Source organism: Taurulus bubalis (assembly GCF_910589615.1).
Source record: "Taurulus bubalis genome assembly, chromosome: 2".
In the NCBI taxonomy this organism is placed as follows: domain Eukaryota; kingdom Metazoa; phylum Chordata; class Actinopteri; order Perciformes; family Cottidae; genus Taurulus; species Taurulus bubalis.
The window spans coordinates 34,616,123-34,628,486 of record NC_136590.1 but is presented as its reverse complement, the minus strand read 5'-3'; the positions used below and the strand labels follow the sequence as shown (position 1 = coordinate 34,628,486).

At 39.8% G+C, this 12,364-nt stretch overlaps 1 protein-coding gene across 1 annotated transcript in view; it reads left to right on the top strand.

Moving 5' to 3' along the window:
- Positions 1–2,079: 2,079 nt before the first annotated feature.
- rtn4rl1a (reticulon 4 receptor-like 1a) overlaps positions 2,080–12,364 on the top strand; it is a gene marked incomplete at both ends in the record, with an annotated part of 56,888 nt that continues 46,603 nt past the window's right edge. Inside the window, one exon of the mRNA XM_079237853.1 lies at positions 2,080–2,224. Within this exon, the coding sequence (XP_079093979.1) occupies positions 2,080–2,224 (145 nt within the window). The remainder of the gene's footprint in view (positions 2,225–12,364) is intronic.

The following is a 12,364-nucleotide window of genomic DNA, read 5'->3' as shown; positions in this document are numbered from 1 at the left end:
TGTGTTTGAGTGAGCACCGTATGTGTGTGTGTGTGTGTGTGTGTGTGTGTGTGTGTGTGTGTGTGTGTGTGTGTGTGTATGTGTGTATATGTGTCACACTCAGTCTTACATAACAATCCAATGCTCAGCTGGGACACTATAGAGATGAATCCCAGAATGGCTTTTATTGGAGTTTTTTTTGGAACACAACTAAAAAAGTAATCAGAGACGAACTTTTGCAGAGCTGGAAAAGTCATAAATGGGTATCAGCATCATTATTATACATCGCTGCACAAACCCGAAGTCATTTGCATGACATCACATTTATATTTTAGGCACCGGTGATGCTCTTTTCCAGAATAAGTGACTCAGAATACTTAGGATGGGCTTTTACATATTTTGTGTCAAGCTTTTCTTTTTTTCTTGCTATATTGAACTCAAATCTGAAAATGCTATTTTTATCACTGGAAGTTGAAATAAATGAAGCACTGTAAACAATATATTTTTGATTGTGTGATTAAAATGGGATGAATATGTTCGAACCTATGTTTAACATATCAATGGGATACATTTCAATTACTAAACCAACACTCATACCATGTTCTCCAAATTAGAAATTGATTTGTCCTCAAGATACTGGTTGCAGTAATCCATAGTGACTTTTCCTTTTATGTAGCAAGCTTTGATTTTATGTCAGTAAACAATCAAATGGTGCAACGTGGCTGGTAATGAAACATCTCATTTAACTTAGCTTAGTTAACAATTGTGCAATACATTTTCCTTTGAATTATGGAGAGATTATCACAGGCTGATGTCATACGAATGGACCAGAATGCTCACCCAGAGCAGTATGTGCTGATAGAGACAACATTAAATATAGTGAGCTTTAAATAAAAGTGTCGAGATGGTATAGCCATTGTTGATAGAGCTGGTTTATGGCCATGCTGCGGTCCCATGCAAGTGGTGTTTATGGGAGACGTGTCCCTGCAGAGTCTGTGTCGGAGGGTGCCAGCACAGTTGATGTCGAGAGTTAGGGTCTGTTAAAGGATGATTATGACAATGTAGACACTAATGCATGGCAGCTCACAGTTGAAGTGAGCGTTAGCGCAGTGAGAGGGAAAAAGGGTGAAGACATCCACAGTGCATCCTCCTAACTCCCTCTCCCCCTTTCACCAACAGTGCATTAATCTTCTTAAGCTGTCAGCATGACCTAAAACTGATGATGCACATGTGCGCAGAGAAGAGGGGAAAAGCCCCCGCCAAGTAGACAAGAGCTTGTGACAAATAGTGAGTTTAGTGTTGCTCACCAAGCTCATAACTGAGTTGTAGCACCATCGCCACAATTCAATTACTGCTTTGAGAATGGTGCTTACCTCAGATGTTTCTGCTCACTCATAAGCATTCAAATACTCCACCTGGTGTGTGTGACCTCCCTGTGAACCAGGGCGGGCTGGAGAACACAGATTTTGGAGACCTTTTTTTCTTCTTTTTTTTTTTTTTTTACAGATGTGCAATTTAACAGATGGCATTGCACATCTGCATTAAGCTCATACGTTAATGTCAGTTCAACCACACATCACAATACATTCGTGTGGTTATGCAGGTGTAAGTTATTGAAAGGTGTGCATGCAGAAGCAGTGTGAAGCAAATCCTGTAACACTGCAAGGATGTGTGAAAGAGTGAAGAAAGGGTGGACAGTAACACAAACATGCTTATGAGCTTCACAAGACTGCATTTTTACACCTTTGCTTGTACCTGTTATTTAGCGATATAATGACCTAAGACTAAGAGATTATCACAACACAACAGATGCAGACCGTCAATCACAAAAAGCCTATATGACCTGCCTTGTTGTTATGATTACTCCAGTGCTACTGCCCCAATAAGGATCTGGATACACTGCAGCACAGCTGTCATGAAGATGGGCTGCCTGCCCAACTACACCAGCTGTGCCAGCCCAACCATCACTTAATAACCCTGGGAGGGAAGGAGGGAGTGAGGGGGAGGGAGGATGAGTAGCGAGGATAAAAAAAAAGAACAAGTGGTGAGGGCGAGGAAGTTCAGAAAAAGAGAGTTGAAGGAAAACTGCAGGTAGGAACAATGGAGGAAGCACAACATGGGGGCACAAGTGAGGAACCGAAGAGAAGGGGAATGCATATGTTTGAGCAGAAAGGAAAAGAAGATGGATTTGAGAAGCAGGAGCTGCAAATCAAGAGGAACGGATGTATGAGGGAAAAACACAGAGGTGTGACAAGCAAGAAAAAGTGGCGCAAGAAGTAAACCGAGGAAAAGTCTATAAACAGTAAGGGTGGGGTTGAAGGTAATTGTTGGGAAAAAACTGATGGCGAGAGGGACAACATGAGGAGATGAAAGGTGAGAGAGTGATTTGTTAAATGGGGTAGGGAGCTGAGGGGAAGAAAAATCGCCTTACGCAGTTGAATGATGAAAAGGACGAAGGGGCGTAGAGTGAAAGAGATCGAGTGAGACAGAGGAGACGATGATGTCAAACAAGTTTTAGGTTGATTTCTCAGCCAGGCAGATCAATACACCTGCAATCAGTCGTGTAATAGTAAGAGCGGTATGCAACCACACAGAATGCAGTACTCTATATTTAGCACAAAGTAACTTCTGACAGACTTTAGCACCTGGTACAAACACTAGGCCTTAAGGTCTGACTGCAGTTAACATTTCTTAATGAACTAGACCAAATGCCACAGGAAACATTAAACTGAGGATGAAAAAGACGACCTTTTAAACAGAACAAACATCATTATTTTGCATCTGTATCTTTCTCTCTCTGCTACCTCCTGACATACTGTACCTATCTACCTATCAATAATACTCTTCTAATACCTTGTCTCTCTCCCTTCTCTCTCAAAATATGTGTGACTAACATTATGTCAGGCGACGACTCACAACGCAAATTATTCGTCCCCAGAGCAGATTTGTGCAGCACCGCTCAAGATTTAGGGAACCCAAGATGAGTACATTTGTCTATATTGCAAAGACAGGTTATGCTCTGTCTTCACGCTGACTGACGCTGACTCTGAGCTGATACATAGAGATTAAAGTTGGCTATAAACAAAAATGTATTTTACTGCCAAGCTAAATACTGTATATTCCGGAAGTTAAAGTGAGTCATTGCCCTAACCTAATCCGTCAGCAGCCATTGATCTAAACGCATGCAATCCTGGAAAGACAAAGCCCGGTACACTTACATTCATTGACTCAGAACTTGGGAAAAAATAATTGATATTGACAACTCCCAGGAACTGCTGTGGTGCTGCAAAGCGCGGTTTAATTTGTCTACATGGTAAATTACCTGGGGCCATGAAAGAAATATTGATTTTTGTGGCTATTAACGGGCATAAAAATAACCTTTTTTTGTGTTGGAAAACTGAAGCCTAATCTGTTTTTATCCACTTTAGTGAAAAAAAGCAGTTTTATGCAAAGAGTGAACCAAATGAACGATGAAATGAAACATGAAAAATGTAATCAAATTGAATAAGAGATTTTTGTGTCCTATCAGAAAAGGTAAAAATAAATGTTATATACGTATATGAAACTAATACAGAGTGCCAGGGTTCCCGCCTCCCTCCCAGGATATGTTCTGGTCTGTATTTCCCTCTGCCTGCTCCTACCTGCCCCTTCTCTTCCCATCTGTGTTCCCTGCTAGTCTTCGGGACCTTACACGCTCCGTTCGGCAACAGATCAAGACAAGCTACATCCTCTCCAAATGTCATTTCACAAGCATTTCCCCAGACACATTCATGGAAGAGGTTTTTCATGTAGTCACATGTGCACTGCTAGTTGTACAATGTGTGGGAGTTGAGTGTACTTCTAGACCATATTCTTGTCTGGATCAGCCGATGTATTAACCGTTATTTCTAACGTGTATATCACGAGTGTGCTAAATAGATTGCATGTTTCCACCGTGCAAGGAAAAGCAGGATGTGGAGTAAATAAAGTGTTGCGTTGTTATACAGGTAGAATGAAGAGGGACATAATTCCTCCTAAATCATTTTGAGATGTCACCAGAAAAGAGGGTAATAACCTGTAATCCATTTCTTCAATAATGCTGCCAGTTGTTTAAACGCTAGTTTGATGTTTTAATACAGACAAGCGCGGACAGATTGGATTATAGGTGCTTTGTACAAGATTGGGGCCCATTTCTATTGCTTTTCAGCGGCTCTCAAATACCGACGGCTGAGCCGACGGGCTCGCAGCTAACGGTGCTAACAGCGGCAACAGTCCTGACAGAGCTAAGAGTTTTTAACTGAGGGGAATCAAGAGGTTGGGTGGTATGGTTCGATGACGACACCTTTGGTCGAGACGGCTTTAACAACAGTAATCGGCGTATGAGCGCAGTGCAGAGCGGTGGCCTCGAGCTAACCAGTGGGGCACTAAAAGCATGCATGGTCGCCCCAGCTATGTCAACAAAGGAAGGAGAAGCTCCGATTACAACGACACACAGACGGAGAGCGACTTCATTCTCTGCTCAGGTAGATATTACTCCACTTTACATACTGTAGATAATAGTTGTTTACTATCGTACTAATGTTCTGAATCCAGTATATAGATGTGAAGAATAGATATTAAAACTGTAGGTACACTCTGTACACACAAACTCTGTCACATCCTTATATTTCCCCTTTTTTACAACCCTAGCACACCCCATGATTTCCAATTTCCCCATCACACCTTGAGCCTTCCGTGTTAACCCACAAGCTCCCTGCGGTCCAGAGACAGCTGAGCACAGGCTCACCTTAAAGAGTTAGCATAGTTAAATAGGAATAGGAATACCCTTGCTCTACTCACATCAAAGGGGACAAGCGACCTCCCAGAGAGAGAGAGAGAGAGAGAGTCATATAGTCCCTTTATCACAAGGAGTTTTATGGTCCAGACCTGTGATTCTGAGGGGAGTTTTATGGGCTCACCAAAGATGGGCAGCTTCAATTCAAAAGTAGAGCTGTCTCATCACTTCCAATGGTGTGTGTGGTTGTGTTTGTGAGTTTTGGCCCATTTGTGCCAACCTTAACTGTCTTTACTTTAAAGCCATATTTTATCATCCCCACAGTTTATTGTTTATCAATCCCGCTTTGTACGAGCTGATTCATGCTCTGCCGCTGTCTTTCACTCGGACCTGCATTTTTAATTGAATGCTCCACAAGGTCAGAAAAATAAAATAATCAATTAATCAATTTGTTTTGGGGGGCAGGTTGTGATGCAGGTTATTTCTCCTTTCTTGGACATGAGTGTAATTTTAATGCCAGCATCCTTGGAAAACATATCAGCACTATTTGGTCTAAATACACTCAATGTTTTACGGGGTAGATGATCATATCTCAAAGGATTGTTTTTATAGGCTGACAGAGGTATTATCACAGGACTGACGTGGGCGTCGTTACGTGTCATACATAAATGTTGGAGTAAACGCTCCAGTTACGTTGCATTAGCGAAACATGTTCTCTAGAGATTATTCGTACTCAGTTTTAATTATGAGATGGTCTCACTTCACAATAAGCCTCTTATCGGACTGTGAACATCAGTGTGTCTCTAAATGAGCTCAGTGATATCCAAAACACAAGCATGTGCGTGCCCACAGAGATGTGGCTCACACAAGCACACACACCAAACATACAGTACCTAATACCACAATTTATCTTAATAATAATAATAATTACAATTATTTGTATTATTATTATTATTATTATTATAGCCAAATCCCTTTTTCTAAGTAAGTATTTGAGTATTTACTCTCATGGTTATCTCACATGACAGATTTCTGTATGTCTTTTTGTTCTGGGTTTTGTCATTTAGTTTAAAATGGGTGTTGTTGTTGTTGTTGTTGTTTGCTTACGTTGCCAGCCACTGTCAATCATATCTGATCAATCCACAACCTCATATGCCCCGATGGAGAGTTTGCACGCACTCAATAAATAATAAACAAGAATGTTTGTTTCTGAACTGTAACTTAGATTGTTTCTCATTTAGTCATGAATATTTAATAGTATTTATTATATATTATTATATTATAGCTTTATACATTGCTTTAAACATGACACTGATTGCTTTTATAACGTTAACAGATCATTAACGCTTTATTTTTCTTCATTTGAAAAAATATTCACAAAGTCTATCTTCAAAGAGACAAGAATATGAAACACAGTATAATACAGTGACTGATAGTTGTGGTCATAGTGTACTTCTGTGTCTTTCCACTTCAGCTGTCATGAGTCAGTGGAACATGTTTGAATATTTTTCCACGTAATTTGACACAAGCTGTGACAATGCACCAATAACAACTTTCACAGATTAATGAACTTTCATAGATGAAGTAATGTCACATTGCAGCATTTCCCAAAAAGTTTCAACGACCAAAAACTTTAATCAAAAGATGTTTCTAGAGCTGCTATTTTGACCAACATTCAACAACTATATGGGACAAAAAATGGTTTGTAAGAGGAAATGATGCAGATTTCTCCAATAATAGAAGCATCAACAGGCCGTGCTGTAACATAACGCTGCCACAGCTTGCATATGTGTGGATATTGGACACCAGCCAAAACTGTGAAAGTTCCATACTATGTACTAATAACACCACAACCAAAACAGTGTACCTTGTATTGACAGAATGCCATGGTAATAGTATATTAGGACAAACTATACAGGTTTTTATAGCATTAATATAGCATCAAACAATTATTATCTTTGTAAAGATATAGTGGAGTAATGTCTCAGCAGAGAATGAAGTCACTCTCCCTCAAGTTAACACTGCTAGCTCTGTCAGAACTTTTGCCTCTTTTTTTAGCACTGTTAGTTCCGTTAGCTGCCTGTCTCATGCTCCCAATCTCATTTTTAGCACCTTTAAAATGTATTTTCATTTTCAATGACTACTGATTATTTTCTCATTTAATCCAATAATTGTCTATAGAAAATAAAATCACAGTTTCCGTGGTCTAAGGTGACGTCTCCAAATGTCTTGTTTTGTCTGATCAGCAGTCCAAAATCCATACATATGCAGGGTGCAGTGAAGGGTAACAAGCAATGTTGTGGCGGTTAACAGCAGATCAGTGAGGCCGTGGTGGAGACACTGAAGTTAACCAGGTAAAGAGAAGATAACGCGAGTTAACAACAACCACGCTCATTCCTTTAAGTAAAAACATTACAATATTTGCGAGTAAAAAGACATTACTTCATCAAAACACCTAATAATCTGCTCTGTCCGCAGTCTGACATCCACCACCGCTATGTTTTATACAATCACAGCTGGCAGGGAATTGTTATAAACAAGTGTAAGCGAACTTGTGCTGCCTCTGAATGACTTCTAGTAGGCAGTGCTAGTTGGTCAAGGGATTTCTTTTTGAAGGACGGATCGGGCGGTGATACACTGTTGTCAAGGTTGGAGTAATAAGGTTGTGGCGTCTTGGTGCTGAATACAGAGCTTTCGTTTTATTATTTCATCACTTTCATAAAGTATAGCTGCATTGTAACCCTCAGCTACACAAACTAAAGCTGTCTGAATGTAGTTTGCCACAGATCTTAAAATTTGGCAAATCCTTGAAAACGTATCTGCTGGCTGAGACAAAGCCGCCCCTCCTCCCTCGACCAGCTGTACCTGCAGGCAGTGATTCACATCATCAGGACAGAGGACAGGAGGAAGGTCTGATACTGACTGATGTCTGTGTTCTTCATTCAGATGTTAATTAGTTTACAGTGTGATTTCGCAGTCGTAAACATTACTGTTGCTGCTCCAGAAAAACCTTTAGCCTACTTATATAAAAATATAAAATTGTAATTTCTGAGTGCTGAATTGAAAGACAACCAGGCTAATATAAGAAAAATATAGCTAATTTGCACACTTTTCAATTTTGAACAATGTTATCACAGTTTTCTTTCACGAGCTTTGGTATCATCCTCAGCCACGCGTTATATCCATTCTTTAATTCCATTTCCACTTTCCTATTCCTTTGCATATTTCTTCCCGTATTATGCCCACCAAGAGAGATGGACGGAGAGCACTTGTGTGCGTTTGTGGGTGTGTGTGCTGTCCATTTGTGTTTTTTATGTATAGGTATACATGTCATTTTCATGCAAAATAAGTCTACCCAACAAGCAGACAAAAAAAAACTCAACCCGCAGCAACATTGAAAAGCAGCTTAATTTAGCAGGAAACCCAAAGACCATGGTAACACTAGGAGAAATAATAAGCTCAGGGTATAAGTAGGGTAATACAGGTCATATTCCACTGTAGAAACCATGTCATTGATATTTTTAATGACCCACATTGCTTATTACAATAAACACACTCAAAGAGTTTGACCTTTGGCTTCTTCTACATCTGGTGATGTCTACCGTAGTGCTAATTTCTAAGTACTCAGTGTAAGAGCATCATCATAGTAAATATAAAATGTACTGAAGTATTCTCAGTAAAGAGCCGTTAACTGTACTGGTTTCGATTATAGAACAGACTGGATCCAAAAAAGTCACACATTATTTTTAGTCTCAATCTCTCTCACACACACTCAACAAAGTATTGGCCCTATTTAATGAAGTTCATTCTACTGAGGATGTTCATTGATCGTGTCACCATGGTATCAGGATAAACCGATCAATTCTTCATCTACTCGGAAGTTAGAGAGGCACTAAGCCCGTTTAAAGAGTGGCATTATGCATTATGGACAGACTTATTAAGAAAAGGAGACAGAACTCCGGATGAAGATGAGACAGTAAGGCAAAATACTGAAATATGGGAAGACGAAAACGCAGAGAAACTGTGCATAAAGTCAGACTGATGGTGTTGAACAAAGGCGAGATGGAAAAGAATGATTTGAATGGATGAAAAAGAAAGCGAATCATCAAGCCAACGCAAAGAAATCAATGCAAATGAACAATGTTTAGGCTGCGAGAGTATTGGAGCGGAACGTTTTTTTTTTCAGTGATATAAGCTTGGTCCAATAACTATCACTCATCCAGCAGATAGGGAGATGGTACAGTGGAGTTGATGCCGCTGTTTTAGAATATATAAGCACAGCTGTCGCCTACAGCTAAAGCAGAACGATTACAGCTTAACTCCGTAACATCTGCTGCTCTCGAGCCGGATAGAGCAGACCACTGAAAATACCTTCGAGAGAAGATTTAAAGACTGGGGTTGGAGCAGGCCAAGGGTCCTTTTACACTGTGTCAGAGTGTGTATCCTATCTGTGTCACCTCTTCTTGTGATCTCTGTCGTCCCACTTTCCAGAGGTGGAAACAAAAAGGAGTAAGAGACGGAGAGATTGATATGTGTAAAACATGGACAGATGGAGAAGAGATTTTGTGCCAAAGCCACAAGTGTCTGCAACACCACCCAGAGTCTCGTCTGTGGAACAGGGGTTTGACCTCATTAGGAGCTTGTTTGGTTAGGAAAGGGCAACGCTACCGTGAGAAGGAGGATCAAGAGGGAGCTAAGAGGAAGCTTGAAGTACAACTGGGATTGAAGTCAGATTGAAGGCGAGTCTCTGAAAAGACTGCGAGAGAAGGACATCAAAGAATTGCAAGAAATACAAAGTTAATGAGCTCATATGTGGAGGACCATTCATGTAGCCTTGGCTGAACAAAACCTTTTAAGTAAGTGGAAAAGCAATAGGGATAACACATTATTTCACATATTAATCATGGTTATGTTTTCCATTAAGAATTAACAGTTGAAATAGCGAGGCTTAAAGTCTCACAAACAAAATCATATCACTCCAGGATTTAGAGTATTCTCAGGATTCCTTTGTTACTGTGGTGCTTGAGGAGAGGCCAAGTGGCCAATAAAATGAAATAAAATGTATTCCCATGATACCACATAATATGTGCTCAGCTATTTTTGTATTTAGTCTATCAGTCAGAGAGATTGGAAGGTGGCACTACAGGGAAAATGAACGTCCAAAGTAGATTTAATTTAATTCTGGAAGTTTGGTTTACAGTAGTGACTTAATAGAAATAGATTCCAATGTGTAACAAGTTGACAATTTGACCTGAGGGTAACACTAGAAGAGAGATCACGAGGAGTCCCGCCTGGCAAGATTTTGTCATTTGTGCATGAACAAGATTAGAACATTTCAAGGTGAAGTTTACATTGTTGCCCAATGGTGGCACGAGAGGAAAGAGAGTGGGTCACAACTCATGTTAGAGTTGACCCTTTGGGGACCATCAAAATGTATGCAACAAATCTTATTCAAAATATATAGTGATGAATGGGTCTTCAAATACAGTGTTTTTGGTCTTTTATCACCATTAAATTTGATGAAAGTATGTTTTGGACACAGTATTGGGCACCTGGGCTAACTGACTGACTGACTTCTCCATTCTTTGGTAAAAATGGAAAAATAACATAAAAGTCGTGATGATTCATCAGTACCATAGTACGAGTCCAAGTGTAACACAGTCACATCACTCAAAAGAGATTTCATGAAACTTTTGCTTTACTGCTTGAAAATAATTTGTATAAAAAAAAGTAAAAAATTAAAACACGTTGACAAACAATTTGATAATTTAGTTTGTGCCAAATTCTGTTAAGTAAGGTTTGAAAAAATATGCTGTGTGGCTATTCTTGCAGTTGTAATGAAAATACAATAGTGATATTAATATAATATTTGTATTGTGTTTGCCGTTGCTTAGCTTTTTGACCATCATGGTACTTGTACTGTCAGTGCAGCAGAATCAAATTCAAGTGTAATCTTTGTCACAATGTCACTAAGTAGAAACAGCCAGAAAAGAGGAATTTGAAGCGGAATTGATGAGGTGTAAAAACAAAATGGGGCTGCAATAGCTTTGATGTTTTCACACAGCACCACTGACAGTCATGCTGCAATGGGACGAAGACTTTTTCCCATTTTTTGATCCATGAATGTGGAAAGTCTGACTACACCTGGAGGAAATAGAATATAAACCGTGGTGATGCGAGCCAATTCAATGTAGAGCACTGGTTTGTCTCGAGGTTTCAAGTGACATGGTGTGATTGAGTCTGAGTGGCTGCAGAGGTGACTCACACATACTGTGTATTCATATCTACAGAGCTTTCAGAGGACTGTAGTACTCTTAGCATTACAATATGTGTTCACATTGTTTAAATAGGCAGTAATAAAAAAAGTAAAAAGCAGGTCCTTTCCCTTACTTTATAAACATTCCATTTTTCTCTAAGTCATCATCACAGTCACTCTGCATACTTTACTATGCTTCATTCATGCTCTTTAACACACACACACACACACACACACACACACACACACACACACACACATGGAACACAATGCATGTGTGAAAGACCAACAGGTGGACGGAAGCATGAAGACAAACCATTTCTGTCTCACACAAACACAAACAGACCTATGGAGGTCAAAGAGGACGTGCTGCTGATTACACGGAGGAGGTTTCATAACACCATCCAGTGCCAGAGTACACAGAATTAGACACAGGGTCCGTGGGGCTTATGTTCTGTAATAAGGACTGAAGAGCAGGATGAACACAAAATAGAATCCTGTTTCTTTCTGTGTGTATAGAAAATGAGTGTTTCGATACAGACGTAACTGAATTGTACTGTATATGTCTAAAAGTTAAAGGTTGGGATTGCATTTTTGTCTTTGAAACTCAGCAGAGGTCATCCTTGAATTAGGGTTGGATATATCAGATGACACAAATGTGTCAAATATATCTCTATACTGTATTACAGGCAATGTTGGAAATCAATGAGCATGACTGCTTTATTCAATTCAATACAAAACACTTTGTTTGTCACTCACTTTGAGACAGTGTGTCCATATTGGATTTACTTTGCATCAATGCTGACCTTAAAGGCACTAGCGTTGCTGTGGATCACTATCTTTATGTGAGAGTTTACATTCTGTATGCCTTGTGCACCAATGCAGTGCACAATGGGTAGTACAATACCCTGTGTATATGTGTGTGCGACAGAGAGCGTGTTTTCTTGTACACAGATGCTTAACTAGGCTCAACTTTCAGCAACTTTCCTCCTTTTGTAACTGTGTTTCATATTTCATACTCTTCCATCCACCCGATGTTGGAGGCTGCATATATATATACGCTTAAGAAATGTTTGAGATGTGACTGACAGACATGTTGAGGGGGAAAAAAAGAGAAGAGGGAGAAAGAGGGTGAAAGAAGCAGACAGCAGTCCTGGGAGTGGGCTGGAGTGAATGAGTGATATACACAGGCGTGCACACAGACCTGGGTCAAACAGTATTTACAGAAACTTTTCTGACTTTCTCAGATGCCAAATTTAGAGATTTTAGCACTTGGAGGAAAGGATTTAAAAGCCAAATTTAGCCTACTTTTCCCTGACTGACTCCCTACCTGATTTGACCTGACGGTTAAAGCCCACACATCTGATGAGGTTAAA